This window comes from Falco punctatus, assembly GCF_963210335.1.
Source record: "Falco punctatus genome assembly, chromosome: 2".
Lineage (NCBI taxonomy): Eukaryota > Metazoa > Chordata > Aves > Falconiformes > Falconidae > Falco > Falco punctatus.
In genome coordinates, this window is record NC_137581.1 from 46,822,518 (window position 1) to 46,846,580 (window position 24,063).

General features: G+C 40.6%; 1 protein-coding gene across 1 annotated transcript; it reads right to left on the reverse strand.

Moving 5' to 3' along the window:
- Nucleotides 1-390: 390 nt before the first annotated feature.
- Nucleotides 391-24,034, reverse strand: OBI1 (ORC ubiquitin ligase 1). Its single transcript, XM_080374408.1, has 6 exons — nt 23,826-24,034; nt 18,893-19,028; nt 17,842-17,933; nt 15,955-16,203; nt 12,629-12,717; nt 391-2,739 (listed from the first exon to the last, which is right to left on the reverse strand). Exons 1-6 carry the CDS (start codon nt 23,895-23,897, stop codon nt 1,236-1,238), a joined length of 2,142 nt encoding a protein of 713 aa, XP_080230534.1. The 5' UTR covers nt 23,898-24,034; the 3' UTR covers nt 391-1,235.
- Between the last annotated feature and the right edge of the window lie 29 nt (nt 24,035-24,063).

Consider the following 24,063-nt stretch of genomic DNA (forward strand, 5'->3'; position numbering starts at 1 on the left):
TGCAATTAAATATGCCCTTAAAAAAAACCCCAAACTTAAACACAATAATGCAAAGAAACCAATTTTGTTCTGCTGCTTAATTAGGTCTCCTGCCTCTAGTAGGCCATCACATTATGTTGACCTATGCAATACTTTATGGAAGAGTCACCTCCAGAGAGGCCGAAAGCCATTTCCATCAACTGTATCGATGCTGACACTAGAACGGTAATATGTCTAACAAGGAGGAGGAAGGAAGATTTGATTTTTTTTGGTGGAAAAGCTCACATTCATGTTTTACGAAACTAGATACAGATATGTATTTTCCAAATTGGGGGGGGGGGCGGTGATGGACGGACACGGACAACATTTCCCCATTCTTTTTTTTGCTCATTCAGTATGTGAGGCAACATCAAGGATTACACTGCTTATATTTTATTCAATTCACATAGAAAAGCATGCAGTATTAATGTAAAATGGTACAGTATTAATGTAAAATGTTCAGTGCACATTAGGTAAACAAGTCATTAGCATACAAACCCATTTTTATGGTCTATACAGGCATACTGAACACATTTAGAATAACAATGCTTTTGGGGAACTAAATTAAAAATTGTGCTTAACTTCAAAAAATACAAGCCACGTTTGCAGTGTCAAAGAAGAGATGTTTTCTAACTGAAGTGCTGTAACCCTGAAAAGAGGCTGCTACTTTACACCCACTTAAAACAAGACTTTCAGTACAGTACAGTGCTATGCAACAGCCCAAGCAGCAACATTTCCTCTGGGAGGCAAGTTTTATGGCAAAACTGACATTGTTTTATAGCAATTTCATGAATCCATATGATATATAGCCAGTAGCTGCCTTACACACACAAAATGTAATCTTTAGGAATGGGAAACGTAACCTTTAAACCAAATTTCTTCATAAATGACTGATTTGACAAGACCACTTAAAACTGTCCTGTTCAAGGGAGCCATTAGCTGTGTTCACAAGGGGAAGATCATGTAACCTGAAAACTTAAAAGATCATCCAAAACCCCAACCCCCTAAGTAAAAGAGAACACCCAGCCAAAGAAAAGAGTATGGAATGGTTCTTCCCTAGGAAAGAGCTTGTAATGGGCAGGGGAATGTTCAGTTTTCACATAGTCAAAAAAGACAGGATCAGATTGCATGGAGGTCATTAAAAATTAAGTTCACCTGTAAATATTAAACATTGGCAGGTTGATGAATTTTGAGTCACATTTGATTTCCAAGCGGAGTCAGTTTTTGGTGGTTTTCGACGGACTAGCACTGGAAAGGCTGCTTTGAATTTTCCTCTTGGTTGACTGACTGACATTCTTATTTTTCTTTTCAGCTATAAAGGAAGACACCCAAGGAGGATTAAGCTGATTGTGCAGATCAGACGACATCTTTAAAAAGCAGGAGCTGAACTTTTGCTCCTCAAACAACTGTTGTGAGTTACTGAACAGTAAACTCTGGGAAAAGTCTCTTTGAAATAAACAGTTTGGAGGTTTGATATCACTAGCCACTACATTTTGGCCTGTAAACAGCGGAAAGTGGTCATTCATATCTAGCTCAGATGGGGAAAGGATGGAAAACATAGCAGGTTTCCAGCCAGTTCTGTCAACTGCTTGATCAGTTGTCTCTGGACACTTCATACTCTGTTCCTCATTCATCTCTTCCAGTTTCTTCTCAGTTCCATTCAGAAGCTTAGAGCACTCTGTTGACTTTGAAGAACTATCAAGATCTGAGGACTTGAAATTATAGCATGGACTCTTGCTGTTGTCTGATTCAGACATCATTGAGTCCAACTCGGAAATTTTATCAAGGTAGGCTGCATCCATAGATGCCTCACTGGAGGTTCTTGTGCGATTCATTTCGGAAGAGCAAAGAGTATGTAACCTTTTAGGTAAGCAAGAATTTGTTTTATCACTGGACTTTGCTGATGTCTCATCTGACCGACCAGCTACTGAATTTTGCGCTGATTCATCAAAATCTAAGTTCTCAGCAAAATTTGTTGGGCAGGTCCCCCAAAACCCTGATTTTCCTGTAGTAAAACAATTTAGCTTCTTTTCGCTATTACAGCTGCTTCTGCTGTGTTCAGGAGAATCTTTGCTGCAATCATCTGAAGTGTCAGAAAACTCTTCAAATTTCAGTTTTCTCAGGAATGTTGATTGTTTCCTTGCATTTTCTTTTCCATCAGGAGTGTTCAACTGAAGGCGACTGAGAGAAAGAAAAGGAGTGCATGGTGGCGGAAGATCATAAAGTTCTTCATCCTTATATGGCGTACATTCCTCAATTTTATTCCACTGCTCTTCTAAGCAGGCATCCATATTTGTGGTATTTTCATCTAGAAGAACCCCACGACATCCTGGAAATAGTTCTTTCTTTGGGGCGCCCTGGATGTTTGAGCCATTTGAACCATCTTGACTAGAAGAGCTTAAACAAGTTCCACCACTTGTCAGCTGTTCGAGACTGTCAGGACTTTGACTGATAGTCAAAGCTTTTTTGTCCTCAATGTGGGTTTTCAAACATGTTGTATCTTCACTGCTCTCAGCTCCTTTAGCATCTGTGGAAAGCGCTCTCTCACTAACAGCACTCACTGTCTGGGCTCCTTCGCCTGCATTTTTCAGCTGTAAAAGCTGACATTCCATTTCTTCTATGTATTTATCACTTCTTTCCAGTGCCTTTTTAAGACGGTTAATTTCACGTTCACTTTGCTCTACCTTCGACTGAAGTGCAGCTACTGTAAACCTACCAAACCTGCAAGAAGTAAAAAAAAAAGAAAATATTAAGCTGGAAAAAGACATTCTCATGGTGCTTTGTGATCTAACTTCAGAAAAGAACAAAGCTATTAAAACACTATGTTAATTTGAAAACAAAAGTCAGGACTTTTCTCTGCTAGTTCTAAAAAAACCTCGAAACATTATATATAACGTACAAGTGGAGGTGAATACTGAAAAGCCAAAATTAAACTATTAGCAGTAGTAAGGCAGTAACAAGCAGATTACCCTTCCAGGGTCTGGTTCTATCAATTCAACTCAAATATGCATGAAGAATTATCCCCTAAAAGAATGGCAAAGATTTATGATAACATTTGAACAGTGGTCCACATCTTGAAATATTTACATTCAATCATTTTCTTACAGTACAGCAGTGCTTTACAATACATTTCTTACACAATGTCACCTTGTCAAACATAAAATGTCAATGTGAAATTCAGAAATTGCAATAGTCCTTTGAGGTGGTTTAAATGCTTATATAGACCATTTCAGTTACGTTCCCATTAGATATACAGCTTTTCCTCAGCCATCATGTGGACAGTACTTCCACTGACTTCAGAGCTACTTGTTTTTTTGAGTTTCACAACCAGAACAATCTGATTTCTTCCTTGGCTGCAATATAAAAAGCCTACCACTTGTGGTTTGTGAAAGTTGTGTGCTCATGGGGCTTTCTGCTTGAGCACATTTTCAACTGCCAAGATACGGACTTGCCTTCCCCCCATCCTCCACCAGCTTTAAAGATTGACCTTCCCCAGAGGGCAGGTGAAGGTTTCAGCTATATGCTGTGACTAATTCTAACCTGTCACTGACAGGTGGGCACCAGGGAATTCCCTGCTCCATCCATGGCTTTCAATTTACAGAAAGAAAAAAACAATTAAAGTTCTGGTATTATTAGGAAGGAGGGAAGGACCTGCAGCCACCCTACAACTCTGACACTTGAGGTTTTATATCACAAAGAAATGACAATTCTCTATGTGGGCTTACACTAGCCTCCACTTTCCACCTTCCAGCTCCATGTTACAGCACAAGTTTACTCTTCCAGTGCAAACACTACCTAGTCTTTCTACTCTGTTTCTTTGTCTGTCTGGCCCTCCTTCAGTGTCACAGGAAATTCCATTTTCCCCATTTCACCCCCTTACCTCTTCACAAAAGGCTCCCACTGCAAACCCTAGACCAGTGAGGTCTGAAGATGGTATATCTGGAGCCAGTAACTATGCTGGCAAAACATCCATGAATCTGTGCATGCATTTCCAGCAAAGAATTAAACTGTATTTTGTTTCTTCAGCTCCTGAGCCCAAAGCAGTAGGAAACTACTCTATGCTGACAACTGCAATACAGTTAAGTGGGCACTTGGGGAAAGGAATAGGGGGTATCACAAGCCCCAAACAAACTGTGTACGAGCGACCAGATCTACCGATGTATTTCACCATTCAACTGCTTCTGCATACTTAATGGACTCTGAAGATTTTGATGTAGATAGTTCCCACTTTTAAAATCATATCAGCCTAAGCTTCATAGCTCTGGTATGTGACACTTACCGCTTTGTAGACATGAAATGGCAGGGTAATAGATTTTATATTTATAACAGGAGTGTTCACTTAGGGTTTTTTTTCCCCTAAAAGAAGTTGGCTGGATTGGAACTCTTATTGAGGCAAGAATCCCTCCACCTCTACATTACCTCTACCCAATTACCTTTGTCTTCACAAAAAAGAAGACGGACCATTTTTCATTGCTTACTCTGTAGGTAAGCAGTTTTCTCAACTGATTATAGCAGCTTCTCCGTTTCTGGTCACATGCAAGAGGAAATGGGAGAAAAGATGCACAAGACTTCTTCACTCTCCCTAGTGAAACTAGATGAAAGCAGACAGCTCAGGAATGTTCCAATTATATTTTCAGGTGAAGAGTGTTACAATGAAGTAAGCATCCTCATATCCAACACATTTTGGCTTCATCCCTCCTTCAGTAAAAGGAACTGAGATTTTGGTTTAAGACATTGAAGGAGCCACTGTAGCACATCAGGGCCCAAGCAAGACCTTCCCCACCTCCTAGGGTGATCCAGAAGTATTTATTTTGCCTTTTTCTAACAGACCTGTTCACACAGCCTTACAGGAGCAAACCCTACACTGCTTAATAAAGTATATAAAGATGATGCAAAAAAACAATTTAGCTTAATAGCCACATGAGAGACGGGGAAAAATGCTTATGTAAAATAAGCAAGATTTTCTAGAATCTGCTGTTACAGACACTTTGAGATAAAAATTAAACATGTTTACATTTATATGCATACCTGGCAATTTCTTTTTAATGGAAGAATGGTGTAATATGTTTATTTAATGCAGATAGCATTAGTGACAGCCCGAGATTTGCTTATGAGGAAAAAGCACTGTATTCTCAAGTGCAACTTTTATAACAAGTGTCCTCAGGTTAAAAAAAATACAGTACGTTGTTCAAAGCCAAATAGCATCACTAATATGTTAACTGTTGCAGAGGTATGTGCTTGGGAATTTCACTTTTCAGAAATGGAGCATATGACATGCTGCCTACAAACAGTTACCTCTGCAGTTAAGCACCAGAACAGTAGTTGCTTTCTGTTCCTGCTTTGAGACTTGCATGCATTTATTTCCTAAATTTTCAAGACAGCCATATTAAAATGCACATATTTAAACCAACTACACCAGACCAGAGCATGACCTGGCAGGTCAGCAGAGAGTTTAAAAGACACGCATATTTGGTTAAAGAAGCCAGAACCCTCTCCAAATCAAACCACCCTCCTAAAAGATTTCCTCTTCTTTTCCCTTCAGATGTACAGTGAGCTGTGCTGTAGCCAAAAATTTACGGTCTGATGATAATAAGAATAGAATGCAGTATAGTCACATGAAAATAACCTGACACTCTAGATAAATTATTTTGCTGAAGTATTTGAACCATTTCACGTTTGGTAACAAGTTGATACATTCTTCAGTAAAAGTTAAGATATTCGGTATACAAGTAGTGAAGCGCTTTTTTCATATTCTCATGCAAGGACAAAATCTTTGGAAAGTTAGGGTCTTTTCTTTAGTTTTATCACTTAATGAGTTTGTATCTTACTGTATTTGTTTCAAGTATATCCTTTCTATAGAAAACTGAAAGCTCAGAGAAACTAGTGGTCACTCATAAAGTAAACAGAAAGACATTTCAGGTGGGATATGGATCTTTCAACACCTAGTGACATTTCAGATGGCCTAAGGTCTTTTACATGACTGCTGGCCTCCAGCTATCATTCCAGAAGGATACAGGTGTCTTATAGGTCCTGTATCACAGCTGCCAGCCCTAGGCTGGTATACTAGATATGTTACAGTGTCTCAGGTGACACTGCATGTCTAGATGAGCACCTGAACCCCATATCTCAGGATCTTTCCTCAGAATCCTTCTTCTTGTCCCAGCATGACTCTAACTTGACACCAATCAGAAAGTTGCAGTCAGCTCTCACCTACAACGAGCAAGAAGAACTAACGTTATAGCTACAATGTTTGAGTAACCCTTTTTTTACATTATTCCCCAACTACTCCCTCAGTTATGTTTGAGTGTCCCTGTCCTGGTTAATTTTCTTCACAGTAGCTAATATTAGGGCTGTGTTTTGTATTTGTGCTGAAAGCAGCATTGATAATACAGGGATCTTTTTGTTATTGCTGAGCAGCGCTTACATAGCATCAAGGCCTTTTCTGCTCCTCACCCCAACCCACCAGTGAGCAGGCTGGCGGTACCTAAGAAGCTGGGAGGGGATACAACAGGGACAGTTGACCCCAAATGACCAAAGGGATATTCCATATCATATGATGTTGTGCTCAGCATATAAAGCTGGGGAAGAACAAGGAAGTGGGGATGTTCGGACTGATGGCATTTGTCTTTCCAAGTCACCATTATGCTTGATAAAGCCCTGCTTTCCTGGGGATGGTTGAATATCTGCCTGCCAATGGGAAGTGATTGAATGAATTCCTTGTTTTGCTTTGCTTGTGTGGGCGGCTTTTGCTTTACCTATTAAACTGTCTTTATCTCAACCCACAACTTTTTTCTTTTTTACTCTTCTGATTCTCTCCCCCACACCACCAAGAGGGGAGTGAGCGAGTGGCTGTGCTGTGTGTAGTTGCTGGCTGGGATTAAACCACAAGTCCTAAAGATGTCCATTTAGAAACTGTTTAGGAAATCTAATAGTCTTTCACCTACAAGAGAACAAATGCCTTCAGTTGTTTCTTCTTATCTATCAGTTCTGCAAATTCAGCTTCAGTGTTTTATTTTCACATATCAGTGACCACTGACTTCAGCATGTCTGTCTAGTCGAGCCCTTAAGTCATATCAACTCACTTTAAAACCACACAAACTCATACAAAAACATTTGTCTTTTGGGTAGTAAGCAGGCTGGAGCAAATAATTTTCCTGTATAACCATTTACAGAAGACTGGGGCTGCAAGGCTGCTATAGAAAATGACTCTCCAGTTCTAATCACCTGATGGCCCAGACTGGGGACCTCCCTGCAGGCTAGATACATGAGCATGATCTATCCTCCAAAGGGAACAAAGGGTGAGAAGTGGACAATGACAATGTACAGTCAGAAGTTGTCACAGTTCAAGATCAGGGCAACGCCAGAGTACACAACCAAACCCAGTCCCACCATTTAGATATATTTTCACTGGAGTTCTACAGTTAGATGGGAAGAAAAAGGTAGGAAATCCAAGAACAAACCAGCTGAAAGCCCTACCAGTCTTACAGCCTTTCTGTGAAATCATGTACCAGATGCAGCTGGATGAGAACAAGTTCTGCAATCATTCTCTACATCAACTATGAAAGTGATCTGCAGCAACAACTTGACAATATCCCAGGTGATATACAATTGCCTTAAGAGCGCGTCATATTTGCATAGGCATGTTTAAGAAGAAAAAACAGTTAATGGGAGACTTTTCCTAGCAAGCAAAAAAAAAAAAAGTCAAGAGAGACACCTCACACGGCTTGCTCTATTTAAGACCTGAAGCCAGAAAAAAATAAATCACTAATGGGATTTGGTTGCACTGAAGAAGAAATCCTGGTTATAGCCTATTACTACTTTCCATGCTGCAGACCAGACCGGCCGATAGAAGAAAGTGTACAATGGCTCTTTCTTGAAGGAAGTAGTAGAAACGTTTGCTATAGCTAATTTTCTAAGCCTGTAAGAGAACAAGTTATTTTAAATCTAAGCAAATACTGGGGAGTAAATCCCCTTCATCACACAGTTCACAGAGTACAAACCAATCTAAAGATGCCCGTCCTCATGAAATCTCTTGTGAGCATCAGGGAAATCCACTTTCTTCACATCATGTGAATAAGGCTAAGGTTTACTGTTTGTTGGATGACTGTAGAGCAGCAGGATTTGAACAGAATAGCCAAGTCAAGTACATTCTTTGAAACAAGCTTCTCCTTCTGCCTAGGGAATTGGATGAATCAGATAAATGTGCAAAGCCTTTCCAAGCATTTTAACATCTTTCAGAGAAGCAGCACTAGTCTTTCATGTAAGAAAGCCAGATTATACCCAAGATCGGTGAACAGCATAAACCAGAAAGGATTACTTCAGAATTACTACAAAGAAACCCACCGGAAAGCCCACAAAACCAGTGAGTGTGATCTAAATGTCCTTACTCATCTGCTTAAGGTTTAAATCTTCGCACCTGGAGTAGGTGCTTCCTCAGGATTTAACGCTATGACTCAAGAACTCAAAGTTGTTTTGAATTTCTTCTGCTACTATATTGCTTTTTCTCTTATATACTTTTAAGGCCACACTGCAGCTGGTTTTGAAAATGGCCACTCCTCTGGGACAGTGAGCTTGCAGGGAGGTGAGAAAGTAGCTGTTTTCTATCAAGGAAGATAGCAGCGGTCTTACCCTCTGCACCCTCGACACAGGTTACTAGAAGCCTATTTGTAGGCTGAATGAAATGCAGACTGAATTAAATTGTCTGGCATGAGCGGAAATATTTGAGTTAGATAAAACCAGAATGTTGTACGGAATGACCTAAAAAGACAACAGCCTTAAATTTCAGTGTGCAGGTACCTGAAGTCACAAATAACAGTAAAACTGGAAAAAGGGAAAAAAACCTCAAAACACAACAATACAACTCACAAAACCAGAGAAAAGGGACAATGCATTAATTTTCCGCATGTTGTAGATACTTTTTCAGACTGGGATTTTAACTAGCAGAAGAAATTAAAAATTTAGCGAAAAGACTCCTAGGAAGCCTAGAAGTCTGGTTCAAGCTAATTTGAATCTAACCATTCATAAAATACACTATACCCTGGAGTAGATGGACTTGCTAGTTATTTTCCTTCAGGTAAAAAGCAAACATCCCTTTGCCAAAAATGCTTTTAGATTCATTGTGCCTTGCCAATAGACCTAACGTTTTTGTAATTTTAAGTAGAGCTGGAAGTAATAGGCCTTTGTCATCCTGCAAAACTTAAGTTTTAAAAGTTTTCCTGTTCTGTATCAGGAAAACAGAAGTCACTGAAAATTTCTCAGCAAAAAGGGCAAACAAAGAGCAAGCAACGACCACCAAATAGTGTTATTTGCCTTAGAAATGGGAGACTAGTGCAGGTCTTTGGTAAAAGTCAGAGCAAGAAAATTCCCTCTATTTGCTTTTCAGACCTATGCCCCAGCTATATGATGGTATGGTATTTTGGTGAAGGTCTATTCTCAAAAATGTTTAAGGTGAAAAAAATAATTAAATCTAAAAAAATGTGTACAAAATGCCTGACATGGCAGCAATATCAATTTTATGGACATGACATTTTCCAACAGGTTTTAATGGATACTAACAAAGAAAAGAACAACTCGAGACTATGATAAAAGGAAAGGTTTTTTTATTTACCACTGAAGGTCAATTACATTTTTTTCTGTGATGTCAGAGGTAGAGTCTGTGTTACAAAGGGATCATTCACCTGGCATAAGTTTTCCCTTTGGTGTGGAGCAAAGCTTACTAAAGTAACTTAGGTTGTGATATTTAGCTCCAGTGCCATTATGAACAAAGTGAACTACATTTGGGATAAAAAGACTGAATACTGGGAAAGCCTTTCAAAAATTATTTGATACAAGTTTTAGTTAGTTACCGAGCCAGTTGTTTAAGCGGGGCATGAATCCATACCCCATGATTGTAATCTGAAGCTAAGAAATAGAAGACAAAATGAAACAATGTTGGTGACACTAAATTACAAAGATTCAATTCAGCAGCTATTTTTAAATTGCACTAGAGAGAGCCATTCAGAAACTTTCCAAAAATTACCTTCTGAACAAAATACGCAGAAACAACTGTACTAGCAAATCCACCTGCAGAGAAAGGTTTAATTATGGTGACGTTGCTGGGCTCTGATGTTATGCCTTCAATTATAATTTGATAAGCAGGTAAGAAAACATTTATTGCAGCCCCTGTTCAGTGTATGAAGCCTAGCTGAAAGACCTTTTAGATATTACCGAAGTTTGCCACCAGAACTGGAAGAACATTTAAAAAAATATCTTGATGTTAGGTGACTAATGACTACAAGGGTGAAAGTTAATTTGCTAACAACACTAAGATGGGAGAGACTTCTTACCACCTGAAGGACATGACCAGAATTCAAAAGAATTGTTTTAACTTTGATATGTGCATCAAAACATCAACCTGAAGAAAGCCAACAAATTGGTAAAATTCCATGCTTTGGAAGGGGACATTAGCATTACAAATGCAAAATGAGGCAGAAAGGTAACTTTCTAAGTAGCTATTTAGCAGAGGTAGTGCTGGGCTAGTCGTGCTAGAAGTGCCAGGCAAAAGGAAGCAACAAAAAGAGTATTGCAAGATACCAATATAAGATGTTGTAGCAAGACACAAGACAGTTTTTCTGCTCTAGTTAGCACTACTGAGGCTTCTTTTGGAAGCTAGTACTCAGTTCTAAGCGTTGCTGCTTCAGAACCCCATAGACACTGGAGACCCCTGAGAGTACGGCAAAACCAAATAAATCAGAAGTTTACTTTTTCTGTTAAGTCACACCTACCTAAAAGAACTGGACAAATCCAGTCTAGAAGACACGATTAGGACTGAATGGATATAGGTAGGGTGAATCAGAATTGCTACATTTAATGTGCTAAAGGGTTTATTCCAGGACAAATTCCTTATATATACTTAAATTCTTGTAGTACACAACTGAGCTCCAACTGAAACCAAAGCTGAAGATAGCAGAAGCAGGGTACAGACATGCAAACTCCTGAAGTGTCTGAACTGGTCCTGGCCCAGTTTAAGCCTGATTCAACTCATGTCCTCAATTCCCATGCTCAATTCTAAAGTAAGCATGGGCCCAAGATAATTCCCAGCAGGCAGGCAGGATGTGACTATCTGTTCTGGAGACTAAAAAAACGCAAAGTTTAATAGTAGAGACATAGACAGGCTGATCTAGCTGGCATCTGCGTTGCAAAACAGACTTTGAAACTGTCCAATTTCTAATAACATGTGGCTAATAACAATTGTGCTTCTAAAGGAGAAAGTGACTGGCTGGTGTTTTAGGCTACGCTGGCAAAAGATGGGAAAGTGATCAGCTGGCAACAAAGGCTACTTCTTCACACCCCTGTCCCTCCAATACCTAATTTTTCTGATGAACAAGATGGTAAAGCATGCACAAGCTAGAAGAAACAGAAATTCCTTCCACTGAGGAGTTTACCTGACATCAGTAAAGTAAAAATCAAGTTAGATGACCTGGTCTCTTCTAGCTCTTCTTTTCTAGGATTTATTTAGTTACATCTATTTACTTTACAAGTTTGCCATTCTTGTCAATTCACTCTTGAATCCTATGGGAAGAGATATTCCATAGCATTAAAGCCCTATCCATTGCCAAGACCTTAAACTGGGCTCTATCTCCCTTATTAGGGGACTTCAGGACAGAACGTACTTTTATGCATTTAACAGCACAGCACAAGGATCATGCATCCTCTTTCCTGGGGTCTTGAATGACAAGCAGTCTGGCAAGCAAGCTCTCTATTAAGGACGCATTTCATTTTCCAGCAAGTGAGATGTGAACTAGAACAAAATCCAGAGAGCTCTCTTCTGACATTACACAGGTGTCCCCCAGCCCCCTTCCTTAAAAGCACCTTATAAACCTTTGATCAATGCTGCTCTTAAGGTTTCTAAGTTATAAACCAAAGAGAGAAAAAAAGGGTAGAAAACTGAAAGAACAGAATACAACTTTAAAAATATGAACATGGTGGTTCGTGAAGTACTTCCAAGGAGAGGTACCTTAGCACACCACTGTAATCAGTATGGCAAAGTTTCTGCTTTTTGAGGTCATTGTCATTGATGTTTTAACTGTTTAAGACACAGTACTAAACACAGGTGTCAGTTCTGTGAATGATGTTCTCATGCTGCAGAAGCTCGATTCACATATCTTGCCCAGACACAAAGCTATCAGGGACTTTCCCTGAATAGGGAGCCAAAGTCCACAGAACAAACCCTGAAGGCAGCAAAAGGAAGAACAAACCAAAACCAAATACAAACAACTGGAACATCTGCACTTAAAAACAAATCTTCTACTTCGACCACATACCAGATTTAGAAATTTCCCAGTAACAAAAATAAGTTAACTGTAGAATTCAACTAATAAATCCAGCCCTTCAGTACTGGCCAGGTAATAGAAGGAATAGCACTTCTAGGAATATCATATGCCTTCAGTGTAGATTTGTTGCTATTCTGTAAGTTGCATTTGTCACCCAAGTCCGTGAGGATAAGAACTCCCAAATTTACCTGGAGACACATATGCAACACCATGTACACCACCACAGTTTTAGGTTAAAGTCCTACAACAGTTAAACAGTCTATAAATAAAATACAGTAGCTTTTAAAATATTCACATACTTTTGGGGTGATCTACTATCAACTTCAGCTTTTAGTCGCAAATTCTCTCTTAAAAGGCTATTGTTTTCCATGCTCAGTTTCTTATTTGCCTAAGGAAAAGAAAAGGAAAAAAATAAGTATACAGTAAACCAGAAATGACTTCTAATATTTATAGGACAAGCTGTTACTCCTTTTTAAAGAGACAGAACTAGAAATGTGAAGGCAGGAAACAGCCTTCAGACAGGGACACCACTTAAAAATCACCATGGGAAATGGATTGCAAAACTGAATAGCGAACAGACATTTTTTATTTATATTCCCAAAATACATTGCAAGTGTCCTATCTTGGGAAATAAACACAGCTATGTTAGTTAGCACAGAAAGTCATTAAGGAGATGTACTAATGGCAATTTCATGTTTTTTTTTTTCCACATGACTAAATACGTTAAGTACATTAGCATTACAATATGCAGGTATCAGCAAAACTAATGTTGAACAGCTTCCTCCATTCCGGATTAGAGTAAGATTACTTTGGGGTTTTTTGGTTTGTTTTTAAAGCATAGTTATCCTGTGGATGTAAATCCATTACGACAAGCTATTTGCAGTCTTTCTTCACTTTCTTCCAGGACGCTGTGATTAAGACTTCTGATCCACAATCCTTACTTCTTGAATTGAGGTCAATTCCTTCTTCTCAGATCAGCAGACACCCTTGTTAACAAGATACTTCATACAAAGAGAAGTCTTCCTGCACCTTGTTTCAGAACAATGAATGCCTCTATCCTAACAGTAGAAAATAGTCTTTGCACTTCACAGGCAGCTCAATCTCCCTATCCTGAAAACAGCATCCCCAGTCCAGGACTTTCAATTCATAGCCTCAATTAGATGACACTTCCACTGCATAATAGAAGTCTGATGTAGAGTTAGATCTGAGGGAGAAGCTATGCAACTGGGCTCAGTAGTGAAATGTACTTTTTCAGAAGCATCCAACAGTGCATGAAAAGAGGCAGAAAAACTCTAAACGCTTATACAAATATCCCCAGCAACCTTTCCCTGCGAGGCTAAGACAATGGGAGGTAGGGGGAACGGAGCAGGAAGAAATAAACACACACACTCCCCCCACCCCAACACCACAATATTCCTAGAGGCAGAAAGATTTACTTCTGGTAAAGGAGGAATGGGAATGGTGAGCCCAGGGCTTGGGTGCCTGAATGCCAACTATTTGGTGTTTAACAAATAAAAGCACAAAATCTTGAAAGCAATGAGTAAGAATCTAGGACACCTCCGTTCCAAAGGAGCATCAAACCATTTCACAACATGGCCAAGACCTTTCTCTCTTCCCAGTCACAGAACCAAATAGGAAATTATGTTACTTGTGTAGAGTTTGTAGATAGAGCATCCACCTGGCACATGGTAAGACAAGACCGAATCTCTTTGGTGTCCTTCCAGAGAGTGCTCTACCCTCTAAGCCAGTAATCTGCAAGGGATTCCCACTTGCAGCACAATGTCTAGGTTAGGAAGTTCATGTAACCACATTATTAATGAGTTTACTTTGTCTAGTATTTCTGCTACTGGGTTTATATCACCGCTTCCACACTTGTTATGACTTCACTTAAAGTAGTAACACCTACTTTGGGAATCTCTGCTCCATGACATTATATGATAAAGGTTGCTGCTATTTCCTGACTCAGTCTGGTTTTAAAAAGAAAGTGATGGCAACCACATCTAATGAGGGACCCTGTCTCACTAGGAAGCAGTAGGTGGTTGAAGCTCCTGGGTCAGGTACTTTAGGAGTAAGAAGGTTTCTGGTTCCAGACTGAGAGTATATGGGAAGGGGTCTTGCTGTTCAGATTGGGATTGGTCAGTGCATGCTCTGAAGGGAAACAAGGTTTAAAAGAAGAGCCAACAGAACTGAGAAGCTGTTGAAGAGGGAACAGATGGGAAGAGAGTGTTGGACTCCATGATCTGAAAGGTCTTTTCCAATCTAAATGGTTCTATGACCACTATTTAAGGCTTGGTTCCTAAAACCCATTTAAATCTCTATTTGTATCTAACCCTTAAGCAAATTCAGAGACTCCATAAACTTAAAACATTTTTCTTGCTAAAGCTGATATTCTACTGAACCCCCTCTCAACACACCCCTCCCTCAGTCCCTGCTATAAAAAAAAGTCAGTACAGTTTAATTTTATGACACACACATACCTCCCCAAATTAGGCAGACAAGAACTCTTTGCTGCAAGTCCCCTTTTACCAACTACAAGTGACTCTGAAGCTCCTGGGATCCTCTTAGGAGGGCAGATGCTGTGTCCCAACCTGTGAAGTTGAAGTCTGAGTCTAGCTAAGCTATCGAACAAGCCAATTTTGGAAACTCAGTTTGTTCCTTTTAGTGTTTATCACAGTCCAATCTGGGACAGAATTTGCTTTAGACTACACAGAGGCAAATCTAGAAGTGTCCCAGTAATGACAACAGCATAGCAGAACAGTATAATGTGGGCCTCAGTCTGTAGCACAGGAAAAGCGTAATCACCGTTAATACTTACAAAGGAAGAAACCCGTACTAAACAAAATGCTTCAGTTTTGCAGGAGGCAACCCAGGATTGTTAATAGAAGAAATAAAGACAGCATTTTGAATAAATGCAAGTCCAGTTCTTTCCACCTTGCCTTTCAAATGAATCTTGAAATTTTGCTCTTCTGTGTTTGAGGTGATCGTTCTTGTGCCTACAGGTAGATTTTGCAATGTATTTTTACTTAGATGTACTGTCATATGCTTGTCTTCTGCATCCCTCCTTCTGCAGTATCAGGTTTTCTTTTATACTGCATTCAAGATGTATAAAAAAGCTGCAGGTTTCCAGTAAAGGATCTTCTGGTCATAAAATGCTGAAGCTTGTCTATTTTCGGTCAAAGGGTCAAGTTACTCTGTCTCAGCAAATTGCACCAAAAATATCGGCTATCAGGGAGGGCAATAGTGCAAAATCTGCCTCAGCCAACTGTACTGTGTTTGGCCACTGAATGTTGTTAAATAGATATATTATATAGATTATTGCAAGCCTGAAAAATCTGGTCATCAATACTGGTGACAAGTGCTACTATAATCCAATTACCCAGTCATGGAGTGACAGAGGAGTTGAAGAAGAGTCACATACAAGACTCACTAGAACAAGCAATAACATCTGACACTTGCAGAGGCTATATGGAAATACTATGATACACCAACAGCCACTGGAATTCAATTTTTTTTTTTTCTTTCTTCTGGATCTATGAAGTACCCAGAGGTCACGCTAGCTCTCGCTCCCACTTAACTAACATGAAACAGTTACAGTATAAGATAGCTAAAGAAATGTACTTATTACCTCCTTCAGCTTTTCCACATTATCCACCACTTTTACATATATATCATTGGCAGCTTTCAGCTTTTTGCTCCATTCCTCTGGGGTTTCTGGGCCACTGGTACTTGCTTCATTTGCTGACTGGCTAGTTTCCTTGTTTTGGCAAGACAAAGCTGATGCTGTAGGATCCAGAAGAGATTTCAGCTGTGTCTGTAAACTGAGATTTTTACCTCTCAGATCTTCCACTTCTTTTTGCAGGGATTCTATTTCATCCTAAAGGTGTCAGAAATTCACAGGAATTAAAATAATGCATGAGATTAATTAAATAATACTGGCAAGTTCCCACAGCACTTTAGAAACATGGGTTCTGGCAAGCCCAGACGCATGCCTTCACTTACACATATATCTAAGTATGCTTATGTATTGTGCTCTAGGCAGGATTTTAATCAACCTGCACACTCAAGCATAGTGAACGTTTTAGTGAAGGGAATCCCTTGACTACATAAAGGACCCTGAACAAACTGTCGGGCAGACCAAAAGCTTCAAAGCATTCAGCAACATGAATCTATTATTAGGGCACTCTGTAGGAGGATTTCCTGTATCAAGTGTTCTTAAGGTCGTCCTCTGCTGACTCATTTGCTGTTATTTGGAAATGATCTCATGAAACATTCTGAAACATCACATATTTGGACGCTGAAGGTCTCAAGATTCACAATGGACAGAACACTGCCTGGAAGAGGCTGCCCCAGCTACATGAAAGTAGCAACATCTTAGGAAGGACTCTCAAAATGCAAAGAACAAAGCTCTTAGCTGTATTGGTTTGAAGCCACAGAGAAGCAAAAACCTTCAAAAGCCTGTTGTTGTAGGCATAAAAGTAATTTATCCTGAAAACATGTTGTCTACACTGTTCACCAACTTAAATACTTGAGTTGCTCAAGGTCAGGTTACTAAAGGAGGCCATCTATGGCATTTACATAAACCCAAGGCATAGTTGCATGAATAATCAAGCATTTTTTCCCTCCTCCCAGCATCAGAACAACAATTTTAAATTTAGGTTTTTGAAGAGATTTATGTTATCCTATGCCTACCTGTGTGATTTTGGAGTTGATTCAATAGAAAGGCGGGAAACCTCCTTTTCCTGACTCCTCCTTTCATAGAAGATGAAAGAAGCTGAGCTATAGGCAAGCTTGTCATAAGAAACAGCCCTTACTTCCCCAGTGTTAAGGATATATACAGTGCCCATTTCCTTTCTCCCATTCTCCTCTCTGAGACAGGTTTCCTTGCAAAATATGCAGTCTTCAAACTGCTACTAAGGAAACAACAGCTGAGAAAACATACTAAGCATATTCCTTATTAACACCTTTTCACCTTGTTCCTAAGAGAGTATTTTTCCAGCAGGAGGGTGGAGACCAACTTCCAAACATTCACTCACTTTCAGAAAAGAATACAACAATGATAAAAATTAACCTATGCCAGAAGGTTACAGTTGGCAATATTCTTTAAAGAGGCATTTAGTCTCCCTGAGTAACAGGGAATTACTTCAGAAAATGCTTGCATTTGTATCAAAGAAAACCCAAAAAGCTCCCAATATCCAATATGCATAAAGAAAACCTCCCATACCACCTGAGGAGGGAATTCCCACAAAATTATAGAACTGGCTGTACTTGGCTACCTGTAGCATAGAAAGAATATCACCATGACTTCAGTAGGAGCACTTCAACCACCAGCAAATGCTTTCTTGTAACCTTAGCCAGAAGGTAGGATTTCAACGCAGCCGAGTTTCACGAAGATGCAGTATAAACCTTCACTCAAATTAAAAACAACAGGACTCAAAGCAAAAGGACCAGTTGTATGCGGTAATTTAACAGTTGCAGTTCACCTGGAAAGTCACAACACTCCCCATGTCCTTACCTCATATTCTCTGTGGAGCAATTCAAGCCTTGTTTTACGCAGGTGTTTTCTGACTGTTGGACTAAATATCGGATCACTTTCACTCGTTCCTCCTAAAGCAGCATAGGATGAAAAAAACACTAATATTGTTTCTTCTTCAGTGAACTCAATACTAGTAATCCACCTTATAGCTCTTTTCAAGTATCAACCACAAATACAGCTAATATTGGACCAATCTACGACAGATTTAAAGTCCTTTCATTTTCAGAGTATCTATTAGTGATGTTTAGAAGTCAAAATCCTGCCTCACAGCAGGAAGACAACTTCTGAATTTTTCAACTTTGTATTTTCCTTGACAAATCCTGTATTATTTAAGGCCATATTATTAAAACACAGCTAAGAGGGGGATGGGGGGGCAGGCAGGGAATCTAGCATATGTTTAAGTAGTACAAGATAGTGTAAGTTTCTAAAGGGAAATTGTTCAGACATATTTTTCTCTCAGAACCAAACAGCAGAGTTGACATTTTATATTAAATAAAGATCACAGTACTTCCTAGCTCTGGGGAAGTTCAGAGCCTTATTCGGGTGTAGCTTTGTCTTATTTCTGTGCTAAGAAACATTTTCTTAAAAATAAAGCAAAAGAGAGGAAACTGTGAACAAACAAAAAAAAAAGACCTCATACACATTAAAGATGCTGGATTTAAGTACTCTATTTCTCAGCTAAATGCTATTCTCTTAGGTCAACAGGTTGCAAGGCATAGGTAGAATACTTCAAGTGAGATGCATGTTTTTCCGGTAAAGGCACCATCCAACCAAGATTTAAGAAACAATCATTAGAGCTATGGGGTACTTGCTGCCTTTGAATAATCTAGCCATTAATACACACATCATCTTTGGCATGTTTACCCTGTAGCTATCATGTATGTTTCTGGAAAGATTTAAAGTCAGATTTTCCTTAGATGCTGGTAAAAAACACACAGAGGAAAAAAAATCTAGACATCTTTGGACTCAAAAGAATCTCCTCCAGCAGTAAATACCAGAAAGATATTTCAAAGACTAGAGTTGTCCTTACCTATAATTTCCTTGCAAGGATTTTCAGGTGTGATGGGAATCCTGCAAGCTGGGCACTGATTATTGTTCTTCAGCCACACTTCAATACAAATGGAACAGAAGACATGGTTGTTGACACAGATGACTGGGTGACGGACCTTTGAGTATTCAAGAGAAAAAAAAAAAGAAAAAAGGGAAAGACAAACAGAAAGACACTATGAATGCTTTGAAACTCTTTGAGGTAACAGAACAGGAGAATACACTACTCCATCTCTCAGCACAAGTCTGGTCTTGCAGGAAAGAGACACTGTTGTTTCACAGAGCCATCTAGAAGTGACCTCCTGACTCATGATACCACACTCCTCTATTACTGAAGGCACCAAAGCTATAACCATTTTTGCAAGACTAAGGTCCTTGATTCCAGGAACTCATTAATACACAGTATGGCAGGCACCCTTCCTTCACCTCACAACCTCCAAGAACTGCAGCCAACCACTCCAATGAAATGCACTTGCCTTCCCAGGTAGAAGGAGATCAAAAGACACACATCAACTGATTTCCAAAAGCGAGGGAATGAGGGACTGCTCCCGGCAACAACCAACACTTTGCCTTGGAAGAGGTGTCACTGAAACAGGTAGTGTTACAGATTACCTCTAGCCTATGCATAATCAGCTTAATGAAAATGAGCTTTAAAAAGGGTAAAGGCCAAAACCACAGAGAAGAAACACGAACCAGCAATCACTAATTCAAGCCTCCTGCTAGATATGCATTGCTACTAAATAAGTAATTACCCAAGAATGGGGCAGCTAACTGAAGGATTAAATATTCCAATCAGACACAGATCCTTTCAAGAAGCTTTTCCTCCCCTTCCAAAACAGCAAGGTAAACAAACTTCTAGAAAATATTAATGACAATGCATTATTCTCTCTTGTCATTTAAATACAAACCCCATTTGAAAGTGAGTGTGCATAGAGGGACCGAATACGATATGGAAGAAAAATACTTTCTTCTATATCTATGCCTTATTGCAGTTTCTGTTACAGCTTACTGTAACATACACTCTCAGATCTCTTAAGACTGCGTTAGGGGTCTTAAAAATAATTATTTGTTTTTCCTCCTCCCCTATCTCTGCCCAAGAAACGTGCTTTGAGACACAGAAGTATCAGTATCTATTACTTTATATTCTACTGTGTTGCACTTAAACCCCAAGTTTAAGAGAATCCTTTCAACTTTAAAAGAAGTTCTCATCATCCCCAAGATCTTTCTCTTTCATTCTATTAGTGAAGCAGTCAAACTAGAAAGGAAAAATGAAATGTGGCAGGGAGAAGCAAGCAACCGGGAAGGACAGCCAATAATCACTCGGGAAAACAGATTAGATGTGTCCTGCAGTAATCATACCCATACAATCGGTGCTGGACAAGCTAAAACCCAAGCGTTTTACCACTGAAATACATATGGATCTGAATTAAGGCCCAGATCTGCCAGCTTCTTCTCCAATTTACTATTTATGCCTCTGTCACATTACAGGATTCACAATATTTTTAAAACCTCCAATATGACAGTCCGGGGTGCCAAAGGATCTATCTATACACAAACCAAAACTCAAGTTATTGAAGGTGTGAATAGAAAGAGATGAAGCTGTTTCTCTAAGTGTCTGCATACTTTCACTTCTGATTAAAGAGGCTTTCTTACTATTAGTGCAAGCTTTAGCACACCAATGCTCTGGAAGCACTTAAATCTTGCAATTTCAATTATATATATCTCTATATAAACCACCTTGTTATTTAGGGCTTTTCTTTACCAAAAAAAAAAAGCTTTCTCCAGCTTTCCCATCTACAGCTAGAAGAAAAAACCCAAACATTTTTTTTCTCTAGCTGTACTTCTTTCTTACTCAGAAGCAGCTTGAGAATAATTACATGGATGGCGATGATAGGATACATAGCAGAATAACATAAAGTAATCCAAACAGGAAGAGACATTTCAGGAGTGCAGGTCTCCCCCCTGGGGAGCAAAAGACCCTCAGTTACCCCAAACCTGACAGGGAAGCATACTTCTTGCAAGTGAATGATTACTCTATATCTCTAGCAAAATAGTAAGTCACATTTATTACTCTCCAGGGTACAGTGCTTCTGATTTACACACCTTTACAAGTTTCATTTCAGCGCTGAGGTTTATACTTTTGTTGGCTCAGGATCCACACAAAGCAACCCATGCGACAACAGCAGAAGCTGCTATTGAAATGTCACACAATGGCTGGGGGTGCCGCTGCCCTTCACCCAGTCACTGAGCCACTGACTGTGAGAAGCCCGGGGGGGGGTGGGGGATCAAAACACACTCGTTACTAAAAAAGCATTTCACTTGAATTACAGCACAGTTTCAGTTCCTAACTAGACCATAATGTCTAGAAAGACTACAGCTTATTTGAGAATGCTTGATGAGCTAGGTGATTCTGAACAATTTCCTAATTTTTCCCACACATATAACAATCCCTATGCAGATCAAAATCAAATCCTATACACATCTATGTCACTTTGAAGGCACTTTGAGATCTTCAAGCAGCATTAATAGACGGCCAGGCACACTGATACCAGTGAACAAATCCCCAGACGTTGTATGTCTTTCAACACATACTGAATTGTGTGCCTGAGCCCAAGCAAACTGTCAAACCCAGAACTAACAGGAAAGACCTTCAGTCATTCTAGGATGAGTAAACCTAACAGCCCAATGCAGATGACTTCTGATCTGCTCACTAATTATGAATACAGATATGTTAGACGGTAACCCCAGCTGTGTTAAAAGAACATTCAGGGAACAAACATGGAAATTTATCCAAACAATTATCTGTTATTATAAACGGTTATTTGCACATCTTGCCAATATACTTTACACCACTGTTCAAAGGCACAAAACAGGCTAACATCATGCACTGTGTGTCATGTTTCCCCCACACCAAGATTTCTGTATCATTAAAAACAATGAGTGTTTGACATTATTGAATGAGTTTCTGTTTGATACCTTTTTTTATCCCCTTAACATTATGCACAGTGAACAGTTTCTATTTTGCAGTCAGTCCCTTGCAAATTTTGCAGAGACAGCAAGAGGGAAACTCTGATTGTAGGTTGGGCCTTCTACTCAATTTGAAGCCCACGCTACAAACAACAGAAGTATTACAGTATGTCGGCCCTCCAGGACACTTTCTGGTCCTCCCTACAAGACAGGGCAAAACCAGCAAGATTTTTCCTTTAATTTAAGCTAAATAACAGTTTCTTCCTCTAACCTTACTCTTGCAAAAAGCTTTTTCTGATTAAGTTTTTCAGTGAAGTTCCAAGCTAGAGACAAATCTATGTATTTAAAAAAAAAAAAAAAAAAGACAGCCAGAGCCATCAACTTCGGCAAAATTTAAACAGCTTCATGCATCTACAAAGAAAGCCATTCAAATACCTTTATTACAGATATCACCAGATTCACTTATCTGTTGCTCATATATTACCTCAGCGCAAAACACGAAGCAAGAAGAGTGTGGAAATCTCTTCCAGTACAAACTCGGGAACATCAATTCCTGATCAACTCGAGGTAACAAGCAGAAGTATGAAACAGTGGCCTGAAATAACCCAGTGGCTTTACAGCAAAATATGAGTGAATACCTAATGAATCTATCAAGTGTTTAGGTTAGAAAGTCACTAGGCTCAGATTCAAATAGAAAATACATTGTTGGTTTGATTTTGCCCTCTTTTTCCAAGAGTAGCCACCCTGCATTACAGACACAGTAAATCTGTGTTTTCCTCTATTTTCATTAAACAGATAAATGTCAAAGGAGAGGTAACAGAACCACAGCTGGGAAGTCTCGCTCAGCTTCCACAGAAAAGCCAAGAAATGAGTAAACATGGTTGCTAAACGCATCATTGCAAGAATTAAGAGAGCCGAGAAAAGGGAGATGTCAGACTACTTTCGCTACCAGCACTACACCAACTTTTATACATCAAACGTGCCTGTTCTTTTGTTACCACTCCAGCACAGAAAAGGTCTTGGAGTAAACGCCACGTGAGGTAGAAACAAATCGGACAGTAAATGCCAGAGTACAAATATAAAAGGCTATTTCTTCCCTTGTAATTACTGTTGGGCTTTAAGATGTTTGATTTGTTTTGGAGAGCAAGGGAACAAGGGGGGTGGGGGTGGTTAAGAGTGGTGGGGAATGCGCAAAGAATTTGAGAAGCAATTAGTGACAGCTATGAAATTAGCTCTGGGGCTTTTAGAGAAGCACAGGCTAGCAAGAACCCCCCACTTCCCGCGGGAGAAGAGGAAGAGACTGGGAAAGGGTCAGAAAGAGGAAATGGAAACTTTTTCTCCGGACCGCTGCAGTTTTGCTCGACACTTTTTAAATCCACTCGGTCACACACCCCCTCTTTTGTTCCACTGCTCCTCCGCGACACAGCACCACGCTCCAACACAAACTCACCCAATATTTTACAACAGATTATCCTACCGGTAGCCGAAGGAACCCCCGACCCCCACCGCCTTGGCCCTGGGAGCCACACACCCACGCTTCGGCGCGGGGGCGGGCTCGGGGACGGGGCCCCAGCCCCCGGACGCCGCCGCCGAGGGGGAGCACGGTTCCTACCACCCCAACGGCGGCAACAAACCTCGCCCGCCCCGGGGAACGGCCCCCCGGGGCACGGAGCCCACCTCCTGCCCGGGGCGGGACCCCTCACCACCCCTCGGAGAGGAGACCCCCCGCCCCTCGGAGAAAGGGCCCCACGCCCCAACTTTCTCCCCAGCGCGGAGCCGCAGCCCCTTAAAAGAGACAAACGCGGCGGGGTCTGGGCTGCGGGCCACGGCGGAGACCCCCGAGCAGCTGCCGGCCGAAGCGCACCGGGCCGAGCCGGGCCTCCCCGTACCCACCGCCGGGCCACCCCCAGGCGGGGGCTGAGCGGGAAGGGCAGCGGCGGCGCCGTTACCTTCCCCAGGCAGATGTGGCAGGTGATGGGCAACGTGAGGGACAGCGTGACGCTCGGCCCGTGCTGCGCCATCGCGGCGGCCCGGCCCGGCTCCGCCAGCACGGAAGTCCCGCGGGCGGGCGGGCGGTAACGGCGGCCCCACGGCAGCCCCGCTACGGCAAGCCGGCGAGGCCAAGCGGCCGCCCGGCGGAGGGAAGGCGGCGCGCGCTTTTGCAGCGCTCCCCTGGAGGGCGGGCGG